The sequence below is a fragment of the Archocentrus centrarchus genome, chromosome 21, assembly GCF_007364275.1.
Source record: "Archocentrus centrarchus isolate MPI-CPG fArcCen1 chromosome 21, fArcCen1, whole genome shotgun sequence".
Classification (NCBI taxonomy): Eukaryota; Metazoa; Chordata; class Actinopteri; order Cichliformes; family Cichlidae; genus Archocentrus; species Archocentrus centrarchus.
The window spans coordinates 24,648,766-24,664,787 of NC_044366.1; the positions used below are offsets into that span (position 1 = coordinate 24,648,766).

The following is a 16,022-nucleotide window of genomic DNA, read 5'->3' on the forward strand; positions in this document are numbered from 1 at the left end:
AATAAAATATGCATGACAAATTGGCTTTGGAGAACACAGAGCAGGCAGGTCCTCTGAACCTTAGCACAAAAGCTCATTGAAATTCCTTTCATTATGACCGTGGAGCTACAGAGAAACAGAAAATGAGAGGGACAGACAGAGAAAGATGAGTATAATGATTTCTGATTATAGACGCAGAAGAGTCCTTGCATCCCACTGTACACGGGAATATCATTACAGAGAATTATGCAATTCAATAGACCAAACAAAACATGAGGTGAGTATTTAGTAATTTTATTTACATCGTTATGTTTGCCTAATCAGTGTGATGTATATTCTTTACATAGAAACCTGCTTATGTGTACAATACTCCATCACTGAAAACTTGAGACAAATGTAAATATTTTGCAGTATTTTAGTAATCTTAATTACAAATAAAAAAGGCACATAGACATGATAGTAATACCTTGGCTGACATGAGTTTATAACACAACAGTCGGTGGAAAAAGAAGCATGAAAATGAGGAGAGGATCCTTCAGGATTTCCCCTCAGTATCTAAGTGAAGTTCAGGGGGAAAAAAAAAAAAAAAAGCTTTCATCTGGAATCTGGTAGGCAGTTAATTGCTTGACGAGTTTTACGACTAAAACATTTAAAAACTCTGGTGCATGCAGAACCCTTACACTTTGTACAGTTGTGCTACTTAATACGATATAAACATAAAAGCTGATAACTTCCTTGCAAGCTTATCCCCGTCAATCACACAGTGAAGAAAAAAAACAAAACAAAACCCCCAAAAAACCCAAAAACAATTCTCAGCGAGGTTTCACCTGGAGTTTTAATAGAGTCAGAAAGAGCGATATGTCCCAACCAAGTGCCTCCGTTATTTGCGATGGCTTCAATGTTCACTTTAAAATTCAAGGGTTGTTGTCACAAGTAGTCTCTTCATCGATCTGCTGGAGTACAGTCACATCACATAGATGTTGGTTGACCAGCTAAAAAAAGGAAAAAGAAAACAGCACCATTATGCTTAAAGGAAGCTAAAAACTACACCTCCCACTGGTGATCAGCTTGAGAAAGCACTCACTTTTGACTCGCACGTAGCAGGAGTTACAGAAGAGCTGTTTGTTTCGTATTCTGACTTCAGCCCCGGCTTCTGATCCTCCGAGGTCAGACTTACAGTCGATGCACTGAGGAAATTTAGGAAAGAGAAGAATTGAGGAATTAATTGATTAAAGCTACATGAAGGTGTCCACAGGTTGGGGTGATGAAGACAGACAAATATAGATCTTGATTCTGTGTACTGATGTAGTAAAGGAGAAGAATGGGAATCAAAAGATGAAGACTTGCACAGTGGATGAACTTTCAGATAAAGGTCACCAAAGTTCCCAGAAGAAATAAACAACAACTAGATTAAATTGTTGGTAAAAAGAAGCAAAGGGAACAGTTAATCTTGCAGGATTTGTTGCAGAAAAATCTTCATCCAGGTCATGGTAGTCTCAAGAGCTTGAAAAAAAAAAAAAAAAAAAAAAAAAAAGGTGACTGGACTTTAAATTTTTAAAATACATTTCACCTCTCATCCAAGAGGCTTCTTCAGTCCTACAACCAAAAGGTGGAGAGTCCCAGGTGCATTGTAGGTGGCTGACAGCTGACCCAGGTGCCTCAACCCTCGCACCTTTCTTCAGGTGACCTCAACAGGTCACTTGATAGAGTGGGGCAAAGCCTCACAGTGGTTTCACCAGAAACTCCTGGTGGTAATGACCCACACCTTTTTTCACACCTTGGTTCATGTGATGACACACATGATTAATAGTGGGTCAATGACCACCGCCAAACGGGACCATGTCCACTGGTGTTTAAATATCTGGGACTCTCCACCATTTAGTTGTAGAACTGAAGAAGCCTCTTGGATGAGAGGTGAAACATATATATTTTTTTAAATTAAACAAGTCCAGTGATCTTTTTTTCAAGCTCTTGAGGCCTTTCGCAGTAGAAGGATCACGGTGTTGATATTCACCAGGATTCACTAGGTTAGTAAAACAAGCGAAAGAGCCTGGGGTGATCAGGTTAGTTTTTGAGGATCGGCGGCCAAGGGTGTGCTGCCGATGTGCTCCAAGGCCGACAGAAGCCCAGCTCTCACCTTAAAGCAGCCCAAATGATAACAGAGCCCAAGGGACTCGATGATCATGGCTGCTCCCTTTCCCAGTGGGGTGTCACAGAACGTACAGATTTTCTTTCCACTCACTGACCTGGATTACAGAACGCACAGCTGTCATTTAAGAGCCAAGCACACATACATGGCACATGTATGAATGCACGCACACACACACACACACACGAAGCACATGCTCACACTGGTTTACGCAAAGGTTAGACAGATGGACAATTTTTCAGCTGACAGATGTTGACCTGTTGTTTGAAACACTGTTTGGATCAACCACTGCTGAAATGACAAATGCTCTTTGATAAACAAAGCTCCATAAAACAGTGTTTTGTCATACACAAAATGTTGTTTATGGCAATTAAAGTGGAACTCAGGAAACAGCTGTGAATGTTCATAAAGGTCGGACTTGTACAAATAAATAACTGGCAGCTTAGCTTAAGTGTTAGAGTTAACTAGTCCCTTTCAGACAAGCTCTGGCCTCTCTGAGGTCACATTTTTGTGTATGATCACTGACTAACTTAAATGTAATGCACAAAAACATGACTAAACAAACAGGAGTTAAAGTGGATTATGCTTCTGTGTGATTTAAATGACTGTATATGATTATATAACGTGTTGAATCTGGAACAGAGGATGTCACAAAAAAAACAAATCACATCATATCACAAAATGTTGAGAGATATAAAGAAAAGAGACAACCCTCCGCCACCACTTTGCATGGTTGAGTAGCAACCCGGGGGTACCAGTGAGTTGTTAGAGGTAGCCTTAAGTAAAGCTTCATTTCTGGTTTTACCTGTTTTGCTGCTGAGGAGCCGGGGGCTGGAGTTGGGTTGGAGAGGTGGTGGGTGATGGAGAAGAGGTGGAAGGTGAAGGCGACTGCCTAGACCAAGGGGCCGAGGGGGTTCCTGCCCCACTTCGGAGCGAGCCCATGGAATAGGAAGAAGGTAAAGTTGAAGAGGAACCAGACCACTGAGCCCTTGACCCACCACCGTAAAAGGAAGTGCTGCCGGAAAGGGCAGAGGGAGGCCGAGAGTAGTTTGGGGCAAAAGAGCTGCTTCTGGGTTTCCACGATGAGCGCCACGAGCTGTACGAGGTGTCCAAGTTGTCAAGAGAATCCCCTCTGCAAAGCCAACCCACGCCACACCCCAACATTAGCTGCTTAATAAAAGCAGTCAAACCACCTTCCAACTTATCTTATGCACACAACTTAAGGAAACAGGATATTAGTGAAAGTAAAGAGCCAACCACCACCATCGCACAACCGTTCACTGGTATACCGTACCTGCGCATAGGTGGCAGGTCGCTCTCCTTGTTGGTAGGCGTGTCAGAGGAGCGCTGACGGATCCAGCTGCTGTCTGTCAGCAGTGACGTCTTCTTCTTCATCTCATTGAGGATCTGCTGCCGCTCCAGCTCAGCCTGCGATGCCGACTGCTGGCCCATCTTATCAGCGACTCCGCTTGATGTCACTGCACACAGGGAGGACAGACAAATGAAACATCATGCTTGGGAAAATTAAAGGTTTAGTTGAAGTCACAACTGGTGATCGGGAGAGAGAGAAAAAACAAAACAAAAATAATTAAAGCCGCAAGCGGCGTTTTACGGCCCTCGCTGCGTGCGCGACCACCAAACCCAGCGCGAGCCGCAAGTGAGCCCCCGCGAACCCCCAGCGAGCCACCTACGAGCTCCGCAAATCTCCAGCCAGCCACCTGCGAGCCCCGCAAACCCCACTGCATGCCGCCTGAGAGCCGCTGCTCCTGCAACCTGCGACCTGCCTTCCCTGCGAACAACGTGCCCTGCAAACAGCCTGCAACCCACCTGCGAGCCACCTGAGATCCCCCTTCAAGCTGTCAGAGAGCCAACTGTTCTGCCAAATGTAATCCCCACTGGCAAAAGATGAAAATCTTGGCAAGGATGGACATGATAACACCGTTGAATCTATCTATTTGACTGTGGCGAAGTTTTCTACCTTTTTTCATGCATTTCAGAAAACCTAAATGTGATTTCCACTATCTAATGCTTTTGTTCCATCTGTAGGGGGCACTAGTGCACTTGTTGCTCTGAATCCACAAATCTAAATGAAGTCTTGTACAGTACATAAGGGAAAGGAAAATGCAAGCAAAGTGCAGAAAGAGTGCGTGAGTGATTGCGCAATACGTGTGAGAAGGTTGTGGTTTCTCCATAATGATGTCATCTTGACATTGGGGTGGTGGTCACGGCTGCAGCGTGCAAAATAGGGCATAGGTCTGATTGACTTTTCTGATCAGGAGTATCTGACGAACATGTAAAAAAATTTTCATGCATTTCAAAGAAACCAATGCGGTGGACCTCCATACAAAATTTCAGTTTCTTCTGCAGGGGGCGCTATTGCAGCAATCGCCATTGTTTCTCCACGTATGGATTCAGTGTAGGTGTGTTCATAAATTATTCTATTTTGGGGCAGATCGGGCAAAGCACGTGCGATTGATGGCAGGAAAGAGGACGGGAATGTTTGGTCAAACGAACGCCAAAGTCAGGGGCCTCATGTGACAAGCCCGTTGAATTGAATACGAAGCCTTCGATAACTTTGGATGCCCTATGTCTCTAGATGATGCAGAGGCATTTTGGTGTTAGCGCGTCAAATGCCCTAGGAGAAGTTCGAGCAAATATGAGGTGTCCAACAGTGCAAAATTGGCAAAAACAGAATTTCAAGCCAAGCTAGCGGATTTCCTGTGGGAATGTGGGCATGGGTCTCATTGACTTTTTTGATCGTGCTGGGGTACAGAATGTTTGTCTCGAATTGCATGCATGTATGAGAAAGTAAATTGTTGGCTCCCCATATAAACGCACCGCACATTTGCGGTGTGGTGGCGCCTGTGGCGTGCAAAATTGGGCATAGGTGTGTTTGCCTTTTGTGGCCAGGAGGATCAGAAGATTGTGTAAAAAAATTTTCATGCATACCAGAGAAACTAATTTTGTGGACCCCCATACAAATTTTCATTTTGTTCTGTAGGGGGCGCTATGGCATCAATCGACGTGGTTTCTGCACTTATGGATTCAGTGTAGGTGTGTTCATAAATGATTCCATTTTGGGGCAGATCGGGCAAAGCATGTGCGATTGATGGCAGGAAAGAAGACCGGAATTTTTGGTCAAACGAAGGCCAACTTCAGGGGCCTAGTGTGACAAGACCATGGAATTGAATACGAAGCCTTCGATAACTTTAGATGCCCTATGTCTCTAAATGATGCTGAGCCGTTTTGGTGTTTGTGGGTCAAATGCTGTAGGAGAAGTTCGCGCAAATACAAGGTGAGCGAAATTGCTGACTCGGCGAAAGCCAAATTTCAAGTGAACCTGGTGGATTTCCTGTGGGTCATGGAGGGGTGCCTCAAGAGGATTTATTGTTTGCCCAGACATGCTCTATGTGTGACGAGAATTTCATGACTCTAGGGCAAACTTGAATTTGGCCTCTCCCATAAGGGCACCGAAAAATGAAATTTCCAGGGGGCGCTGTGGAGCCGTGTTTTGGAGTTAGTTTGTGGCGACATTAAAATACGTAATTTTTCGCCAGACCTGACCACCATGCAAAAAATGGTGACTTTTCGTGCACATTCAGGGGGTCAAATTTGGGTTCAAAGAGAGAGAAAGTATAATAATAATTAAAGCCGCAAGCGGCGTTTTACGGCCCTCGCTGCCTGCGCGACCGCCAAACCCAGCGCGAGCCGCAAGTGAGCCCCCGCGAACCCCCAGCGAGCCACCTACGAGCTCCGCAAATCTCCAGCCAGCCACCAGCGAGCCCCGCAAACCCCACTGCATGCCGCCTGAGAGCCGCTGCTCCTGCAACCTGCGACCTGCCTTCCCTGCGAACAACCTGCCCTGCAAACAGCCTGCAACCCACCTGCGAGGCACCTGAGATCCCCCTTCAAGTTGTCAGAGAGCCACCTGTTCTGCCAAATGTAATCCCCACTGGCAAAAGATGAAAATCTTGGCAAGGATGGACATGATAACACTGTTGAATCTATCTATTTGACTGTTGCGAAGTTTTCTACCTTTTTGTCATGCATTTCAGAAAACCTAAATGTGATTCCCACCATCTAATGCTTTTGTTCCATCTGTAGGGGGCACTAGTGCACTTGTTGCTCTGAATCCACAAATCTAAATTAAGTCTTGTCCAGTACATAAGGGAAAGGAAATGGCAAGCAAAGTGCAGAAAGAGTGCGTGAGTGATTGCGCAATACGTGTGACAAGGTAGTGGTTTCTCCATAGTGACGTCATCTTGACATTGGGGTGGTGGTCACGGCTGCAGCGTGCAAAAAAGGGCATAGGTCTGATTGACTTTTCTGATCAGGAGTATCTGAAGAACATGTAAAAAAATTTTCATGCATTTCAAAGAAAGTAATGCGGTGGACCTCCATACAAAATTGCAGTTTCTTCTGTAGGGGGCGCTATTGCAGCAATCGCCATTGTTTCTCCACTTATGGATTCAGTGTAGGGGTGTTCATAAATGATTCCATTTTGGGGCAGATCGGGCAAAGCACGTGCGATTGATGGCAGGAAAGAGGACAGAAATTTTTGGTCAAACGAACGCCAAATTCAGGGGCCTCATGTGACAAGCCCGTTGAATTGAATACGAAGCCTTCGATAACTTTGGATGCCCCATGTCTCTAGATAATGCTGAGCCATTTTGGGTTTAGTGGGTCAAATGCCCTAGGAGAAGTTCGCGCAAATACGAGGTGTCCAACAGTGCAAAATTGGCAAAAACAGAATTTCAAGCCAAGCTAGCGGATTTCCTGTGGGAATGTGGGCATGGGTGTCATTGACTTTTTTGATCGTGCTGGGGTAAAGAATGTTTGTCTCGAATTGCATGCATGTCTGAGAAAGTAAATTGTTGGCTCCCCATATAAACGCAATGCACATTTGCGGTGTGGTGGCGCGTGTGGCGTGCAAAATTGGGCATAGGTCTGATTGCCTTTTCTGACCAGGAGGATCTGAGGATTGTGTACAAAAATTTTCATGCATACCAGAGAAACTAATTTTGTGGACCCCCATACAAATTTTCATTTTGTTCTGTAGGGGGCGCTATGGCATCAATCGACGTGGTTTCTGCACTTATGGATTCAGTGTAGGTGTGTTCATAAATGATTCCATTTTGGGGCAGATCGGGCAAAGCATGTGCGATTGATGGCAGGAAAGAGGACCGGAATTATTGGTCAAACGAAGGCCAACTTCAGGGGCCTAGTGTGACAAGACAATTGAAATGAATACGAAGCCTTCGATAACTTTAGATGCCCTATGTCTCTAAATGATGCTGAGCCATTTTGGTGTTTGTGGGTCAAATGCTGTAGGAGAAGTTTGCGCAAATACAAGGTGAGCGAAATTGCTGACTCGGCAAAAGCCAAATTTCAAGTGAACCTGGTGGATTTCCTGTGGGTCATGCAGGGGTGCCTCAAGAGGATTTTTTGTTTGTCCTGACATGATCTATGTGTGACGAGAATTTCATGAATCTAGGGCAAACTTGAATTTGGCCTCTCCCATAGGGGCCCGAAAAATGAAATTTCCAGGGGGCGCAGTGTAGCCGTGTTTTTGAGTTAGTTTGTGGCGACATTAAAATACGTAATTTTTCGCCAGACCTGACCACCATGCAAAAAATGGTGACTTTTCGCGCATGTTCAGGGGGTCAAAATTGGGTTCAAAGAGAGAGAAAGTATAATAATAATAAAGAAAAATAATAATAAAGAATAATGGAGAATTCGAGCAAAAACAATTAGGCGTTTTCCCAGTCACCCCGACGCATACCTTTTCGGAAACGTCTCGACCTGACCCACGTCCCTATGAGGTCGGGGGTCACTGGCGACCGCGTCCCATGCGACCGTGGGGATTTTAACGCATTTTGGGGTATGTGGCATAGTGAATCCAATAGGCTCCTCGCCGAGACTTCGTCGGCTCGGGCCTAATAAAGAAAAATAATAATAAAGAATAATGGAGAATTCGAGCAAAAACAATTAGGCGTTTTCCCAGTCACCCCGACGCATACCTTTTCGGAAACGTCTCGACCTGACCCACGTCCCTATGAGGTCAGGGGTCACTGGCGACCGCGTCCCATGCGACCGTGGGGATTTTAACGCATTTTGGGGTATGTGGCATAGTGAATCCAATAGGCTCCTCGCCGAGACTTCGTCGGCTCGGGCCTAATAAATAAAATCAGTGGGACAGACAGAATGAGATAAGAATTATCTGTTTTCCCCAGTCTGGCTTGATGAGACAATCAACAATTAAATTATTAATGTAAAATTCATTGATCTGAAAGAAAACATGCTGTAATCAATAAGTTAATTGTTCTGCTGCATGTCATTTTCTAGTTAGTTGGCTGATTGATTTGCTCTTTATCTGGTCAGCTGCAGGTTTAGAACGAAATGTCTCGATTGACTGATCAGCCGATCATAACGGCAGTTTCAGATTAGAGGATTAGAGGCGGCGCTTCAGGGGCTAAAGTCCACCTCTCTCTGGTTCTCTGTGTCTCATAGCATAAAGGATGTTCCTCCGCTCCAGCTCCAACTCTGATGCAGCCCTCTGACTTTGGGCAACTTTGTCACGTGCATTCCTCGACTGCTCTTCCAGCAGCCACTGAGCCATGCCCCCCGGCTGCACATGCACACCTACAGTAGGGTACAGCACACAAAATCTGTGCAACAAAATGTGTACATCATTTAAAACCCCTCTCCACCCCCACCTCCACAACACACACACACACACACACACACACACACACACACACACACACACACACACACACACACACACACACACACACACAAATAAATTAAATAGGCTGACCTTTCCTCTGAGGTTTGTCCTCTTCATCAAGCTGGGGAGAAGATTTGGATTTTGCCCTGTCAAACAAAAGCCAAGACACTTTTTTTTTTTCCCTTGCAATAACTTATTTTATAACTTCAGTAATAACAGAGGTAACAAGTGACAAATATTTTTTAATGTAAGACAGCATGGTTAAATATGGAAGTCCATAAGTGTCACAGAAATGGTAAAGCAGCATTAATCTTGCAATTTTGTGTATAAACTGCTGAAATCCTTCTTCCTCATATCCTTTACACCTTCTTCTCCCCACCCACAAATTCTAAGTATGTTGTAAATAGTTCAACTTTAAATCTGCTTGTTTTTGCATTTTTAAATAAAGATTAAATGGTCCTGTTTGTGTGAGCGTTTCTGCAGTATTACAGCTTTTATGGTTTTCCTATAGGTCACTTTTTAATGGAGAGCAGGGGTTAAGAAATGAGTTGATAGGTGGTGGCTAGGAAAAATATTCAGTTTCTTCAATGTTTATGATTCATTTTGCTGATTTGATAAGTCTTACCACCCCAAGAGCTTGAGCTAGTACTCAAGAGAGGGACCTCTTTTAAAAAAAACAAAAAAAAAAAAAAAAAAACTCCATTGCAGGATTGCCCAGTGGGAATTTAACCTCTCTGTTGTCTACCTAGGTCATGCTAGCAGCTTCCTCTAAAATAACAGGAAGCATTTGCAAAGTTAAATGAAGCAACCTCTGCAATGAAATGTGTTGAAATAATAATAATAATAATAATAAGAATGAGAATTAAAACTATAATTCTCCAAGGATATACTTTATACTAGGTCATATAGCTACAGAACTACTAATGCTAACCTAAACAAAAGACATCAATAGATTTAACATTCTTCATCTGATAAAGTACTAAATACTGTATTGCTACTTTTGCAGCGATATCTCCTTGGAGGTATTTTGCACCTGTGTATGCAACTGTTGCCTTGCAGTCCATCTCTTTCCTTCTTTAGCTGCAAGTCATCCGAGGATTTTGTTTCATGTACTGCTGATTTTAAATCCCCCACAAGTTCAAATTTGTGCCTGTTTTTATTCCTCAACAATGTTGTCACCCTTAATCTCTTTTTCCATCTTTTGGTGGATTTACTTTGTTCTTAGGATCGTTATCCTGTTCAAATGTCCCCAGCCGGCGCAGCTTCAGTTTTGGGGACAGATGCCCTCACATTATCTTCAACCACTTTAATATGATGCAGAATTCATGAAGTTACTTTCTCTATGAAGTGATATTTATAAACTCTATATGTATATTCCTTCTGTTGATATAACAACCTACACTGAGTTCCACAAGTTGTTGACAGATCCAATCCAATTTAAACCGTATTAATCGTGTATGCTTCTTATGCATAGTAAATAAGGGAACAAAGTGTTCAACACTACAACAAACTGTAGGCCAGTGATTGTTAAGGTTGTAACAGGGAGAAGTCCAGCTGTTCTCTCTCTTGTACTAACCTGTCTGTATAGGTCAGTGGAGGCTGAGCATAAGACAAGCCAAGGGAGCTAGAGGCCCTTTGGTGAAGGGCAGTGTGCACAGACAGATGGGATGATGAGTATCACACAAAGGAGGATAAAGCACATGCAAACACATTAGTTGCACATTAATTGTTCATGCACAGACAGTAAAGCTGGTTAAATGTGTTATCAGCATGATGGTGAGTCAAGGAATACAAAAATATATGCAAGTTTCAGTATTGAGGGCAACACAGGATTAAGAGTGGCTCTACTGACCACTGCTGCTGCTGCTCAAAAGGCTCTCTCCCTCTCTCTGCGCTCTTGCTCTCTAGCCTCCAACAACCTCCTCTCCTCTTCTTCCCTTCTCTTCCTTTCCTCCTGCTCCTGCCTTTCTTTCCTCATCCTCTCCTCTTGGAGACGCTGCAGCTCTCGCTCCTCCTCTTCCCTCTTCCTCCTCTCCTCCGCCTGCCTTGGCGCTCCTGCTCCTGCTCCTCCTTCCTCTTTCGCTCTTCCTCTTCCCACAGAAGAGACGTGGGCTGGTTAACGGGAGATACTGACGAGTGTGGGCCGCCGCTGTGGTTGTTCACCTCCAGGCTCCCAGGCTGACAGAGACAACAAAGGGCCGAAAAGGGGAAGCTTGTTAAGCAGGTGGCATCAAGTAATTTGATCTTAATTAACATCCAGGAGGAACTGCAACAACAATGGAGAAACTCCTCACATCCCCTGAAGTTGCACGGGTTTTGAAATTCTAATCAGAGGGGAGTTTTTGTTGCAAAAACTATGAGTTGGAAAGATTTCAGTCATTACAGTAAATATCTGGTGCTGCGTGAGCTTTCACATGACTATACGCCGCTCTGCTCTCGCTTTCCATTTCTAAAAGGTCAGATAAAGAGTGCGCGCCCACATACTCGGTGCATAATTATAGCAACTCAGATCAAAGCTCTTTGGATACATTTAGATCAATTAGTGATATGAGTCACAACTTACTGCCCCATTAAATACTCTGCAGCTAATTTAACGGGTGTAAGGCCATAATGAGTAGAAAATAAAAAACACTTTTGTTACCTGCTGGGGGCTGTTGCTTGTGGTAATCTCCTTCTGAGCCTTGAGCCATTCTTCCTGCAGCTTCTCCTGATCACGCTATATTTCTCTCCTAAAAAAAAAAAATAAAAATAAAAAGGTGGGTCAAAGGTCATCTTATTTAATGCACACAGTCAGACATACAAAAGACTTTCTTAAACACAAGCAACCGCATACAAAAACGTATTCTTATATGACACAAAAATAGATTTTGTACGTTATAATTGAAAGAACAATTAGATATTGCAGCTGCTGTATTTTTCACATGAATTTGAGCTCACCTACATGTTATCTAACCATCCTAAAACATCCTAGGGAAACCTGCCCAGGGCAGGAAGTCTCCCTGGAAGATCATGAAATCAGGCTGCTTATCCAACAGGGAACAAGACTGGCGGCGTTAACAATCCTTCCCGGCTGCATCAACACTCAGCATAACCACCTTTGATCTCCATCCAGAAAACAGGCCCCAGAAAATGTTTTGACATGATTCTCCTACACTGAAGTTGGATCCTCGGCACACATTAGAAGCTTGAGCGCCGTCTCTTTCTGTTCTGAGCCTATTAGGAGCAGATGCAATTGAGGGCTTCCTAGCTTGTCAGCTCTTCTAATTGTCAGCTGGGGCACGAAACAGGTTTGCACATAAGCATTTTAGATAAAGATTTTGCTTCATTCTGTATTTTTATTCATCTTTTTTTTTTAAATTCTGGTTTCTTTTTCCCCACTGACCCTAAATTGGAAAAGTGGTTGAGATAGCAGATGGATTTTTTTCCTCTGTAATTACAGTGAACATAGATCAACTACTAATGTGCTGTGGACACACAATAGCTTGTCACTGGGGTGGCACCCTCTGACAGGGGGTACTTATGTGTACCCTTTGAAAACTCTTAAACATCTGGGGACAATTTTGTACCTTAATATAATGATACAATATTTATTATTTATAGACTCAGAAATGGAGTGACATCAAAAAGGTACGCATCAGTTACCGTGAGGTCCAATAATTAGCCCTGGGGGCTTCATTTGTGTAGACTGTCGGTTGTATGTGAAAGAATAGAAGTACACTTTCACTGCAGCCCTGTTTCTTAGAATGTTAGATAAGAAAGATATGAAATCATAATCATCATTTTCTTCTTCTTTCGGTTGCTCCCTTTAGGTTTTGCTACAGCGGCTCATTCTCCTCCATCCTCTTCTGTCACGCCAACCTTCTGCACGTCCTCCTTCACTACATCCATAAAACCTCTCTGTGGCCTTCCCTTTTCCCTCCTGCCTGGCAGCTCTATATTCAACATCCTTTGCCCAATATATCCACTGTCCCTCCTCTGCACTTGTCCAAACCATCTCAGCCTTGCTTCTCTAATTTTGTCTCCAACCTGAGCCGTCCCTCCGACACACTCATTTCTAATCCTATCCCTCCTGGTCACTCTCAATGTGAATCTTATCATCAACTCCTCCACCTCCTGCTCCACCTCCTAAAGTAATCTATGCTTTATTGATCCCTGTAGGGAAGCACTGGGGAACACCCCCCGCATTTTCTTATCTGCCTCCTTAATACAAAGTTTTGTGATCATGTGACTTCACACAATCAATAACTCTCAAACAGTTTCAACTAGCATGGGTAGGATTTATTACTAGACTACTGTAGTTTTAGGCAATAAACTGGCAATTATGTGTGTTTGAACTTAACATTACTAAATACACACGAGTACACCTTCATATACCTGTAGGAGGCGCTCTTGTTCCTTCTGCCACTTCTCTTGCCTTTTGCGCTCCTCTTCTGGGTCCCAAGACCAGCGGCTAGAAGGCGTGATTGAAGGAACGGGTATCTGGGAAAAGGGGAAAAAAAAACAAAAAAACAAATTTACCTCAGAGTTATTCAAAACTACCACTAAACTTTGTTGGTTTGAACTGCATGTTTGTGTGCCAGCTTGTGCCGTATGGATGTGAGGATGCCTAAATAATTAATCTCATAAACACCTGGTATTTATCTGCTCTTGTTTCCTAACATTTTTACATGCTTCTGAAGATGAGATGAAAGTAAAACTGGAATTTTGGAAATTGGAAACATGCATTTGTATTACACCTTCTGTCCTTATACTCTGTATTATTTTCTTAAGTTCCCTATAATCACAGAGGAGTCGTTAAGACGCTAAAAGGCTTAAAAAGCTGAGTGAACCTGACTCTGAGGTGAACTGCAAATGCAGTCAGTGTGAGAGGCTTAACAGCCGCTATGGGCTTTGTAATTACTGTAGTGTCTGCTTTCAAAGATGTTGTCATGTCACGAAAAGCAAACACAACAGAGACAAAAACTGGCCTTTATGCACTGACAGTACTCACATCTGGCATTGCAGACTCTGATCCTCCTAGAAGAGAAAAAAATCGTTCTGTCAATACTCCAGGCAAGCTTGGGCAGAACAGTGAAACATAATGTAAATACACAAGGTAACCCTCAAGACATGTACCACAATAGCGCCAAGTTGACAGGCTTTCAACTTGATCTTTTAGTCAGGTAGTAGTCAATTACTGAAAAAAAATTACAACTGATGTTTTTTTTTGTTTTTGTTTTTTTAAAAGCCTCCAGCAGCAACGGTCAAATTTCAACCACTAAGGCTTATTGATTCTCTCATTTCAAGCTCACCCACTTGTTAACATTTGGATTGGATGTCGGCCCAATAGTTCTGAATGAGGAAAATCAATAAACTGATTGTGAAGACAAAGAGATCAAATCCAAAAAAGAAAAAAAAACGCACAAACCAGCAGCATGCACACAAGCGCCATACAAGCACAGAGCGCTCCGTCTCAAAGGCTAACAGATGATTCAATGCATGATGCCGAGTGCTTTTAACCTTGTAGCAAGTGAAAAAAGTCTAACCGTTGTGTTAAAGCCTGGACACCATCCCAAAATACCACAAACACAGCAGGAGTCAAAGGTTTGTGTTTGTGCTTGGTATGCTGGAACCGTGTCTGAAATGCTGCCCAACTTAAGGGGAAATGTGTCATTTCCTACATTATTTTTTTAAATTTTATCTGTGGAGGTTTTGTAAGTAGAACCTCCTTAAAAATAACATCAATCTTTCTGGGTAGGAACAGCATGTCAGGGTCCCGGGCTGTACCAAGTGAATGTGAGGAGGTCAATGCACACTCAGCCTGTTTACCACAGAGGTAGACCAGCGCACTGACACTGGAACTTGAGCCACCTGAAGGAGGGAGGGGGCACAGCATAAAGGTTAAGCTTTGGCACCAGACAAGAGAACAAGAGAGCCATCGAGGAATCTAATTCACGAGGCTGTGATTGACACGAAACATGCAAGAACTCCTCAAATAATCAGAGGAATTCAGAGAGATGAAAGCATAGAGAATCCAGCCACCAGATTACATAGAAGGCGTAATAAGTTTGAAGAACTGTCCTGCATCCCTCTGGTCAGCCTTCATTCTTTTTTTTTTTTTTTTTTTTTTTTTTACCTTGTTCAAAAAACTCTGACCTCCGCTTTAAGTTTTTCAAGATATGGGTTCTGAGTCTATATGAGAGATGGAAAACAGAATACAGTGAAGCACAGAAGACTCAAGTTAAACTTGACCTACAGTACATACTGCTCATGTCATTTTGTTAAAGGAAGTCTGTTACAACTCCAGTTCTGAAAAAGCTGGGATGCTGTGTAAAATGTAAATCAAAACAGAATGCAATGATTTGCAACTCTCACAAACCCATATTTTATTATTTTCTATTTATTTAGAAAATACAGAAAATCAAATGTTTGAACTGAAAAAATCTGTCATTTAAGAAAAATTAAAGTTCATTTTGAATTTGATGGCAGCAACACGAGCCATAAATATCTTTGGGAGAGGGAATTCTGTCCCATTCTTGTCTGATACAGGGTCCCAGCTGCTCAACAGTTCTGGGTTTTCTTGTTGTATTTTCCATTTCATGATGTTCCAAATGTTTTCACTTGGTGAAAGGTCAGCACTGCAGGCAGGCCAGCTCAGCACCTGGACTCTTATACTGCGATGCTGTTGCAATAGATGCAATATGTGGCTTAGCATTGTCTTGCTGAAATATGCAAGGCCTGAGAACACAGCATCTATGTTTTCCAAGAAGAACGTGAAAGCATGGCAGTATATGTTTTTGTATCATAGAGCTTTAACCTGCATTTGAGCAAATCATTTTTGTGAAACAGTAAAAAGTCTCAGTTTAAGCATTTGATGTTTTCTGTGTTCTATGGTGAAAAAAATAAGGGTTTGAGAGACCAGCAAATCACTGCATTCTGTTTTATTTGCCTTTAACACAGCATCCCAACTCTTTTGGAATAGGGAGTTGTAAAACTAACATGACTAACAAGACTAAGTCAAACTGACACCTCCTACAGACGTATTTTTGTATTTAGTCCAGAAATAATCATTGAGATCAATTTCATAACCTTTCTGACTGTGTGTTTTGCTCTTTACCTTGTTCCTCATGGTCACTGGCTCCTGTTGGAAACCTCCATTAACTCCGTTTGAAGCCACTTCCTGCG

General features: G+C 43.0%; 1 protein-coding gene across 1 annotated transcript in view; it reads right to left on the reverse strand.

Annotated features, from left to right (window-relative positions):
• Positions 1 to 257: 257 nt before the first annotated feature.
• lmo7a (LIM domain 7a) overlaps positions 258 to 16,022 on the reverse strand; it is a 46,492-nt gene continuing 30,727 nt past the window's right edge. The window contains 14 exon segments of the mRNA XM_030758221.1: positions 258 to 971; positions 1,064 to 1,166; positions 2,117 to 2,225; positions 2,934 to 3,260; positions 3,423 to 3,606; positions 8,949 to 9,004; positions 10,435 to 10,491; positions 10,711 to 10,746; positions 10,748 to 10,898; positions 10,901 to 11,036; positions 13,233 to 13,337; positions 13,849 to 13,874; positions 14,974 to 15,029; positions 15,878 to 16,017. Coding sequence (XP_030614081.1) covers positions 949 to 971; positions 1,064 to 1,166; positions 2,117 to 2,225; positions 2,934 to 3,260; positions 3,423 to 3,606; positions 8,949 to 9,004; positions 10,435 to 10,491; positions 10,711 to 10,746; positions 10,748 to 10,898; positions 10,901 to 11,036; positions 13,233 to 13,337; positions 13,849 to 13,874; positions 14,974 to 15,029; positions 15,878 to 16,017 — 1,509 coding nt within the window. The 3' untranslated portion in view covers positions 258 to 948.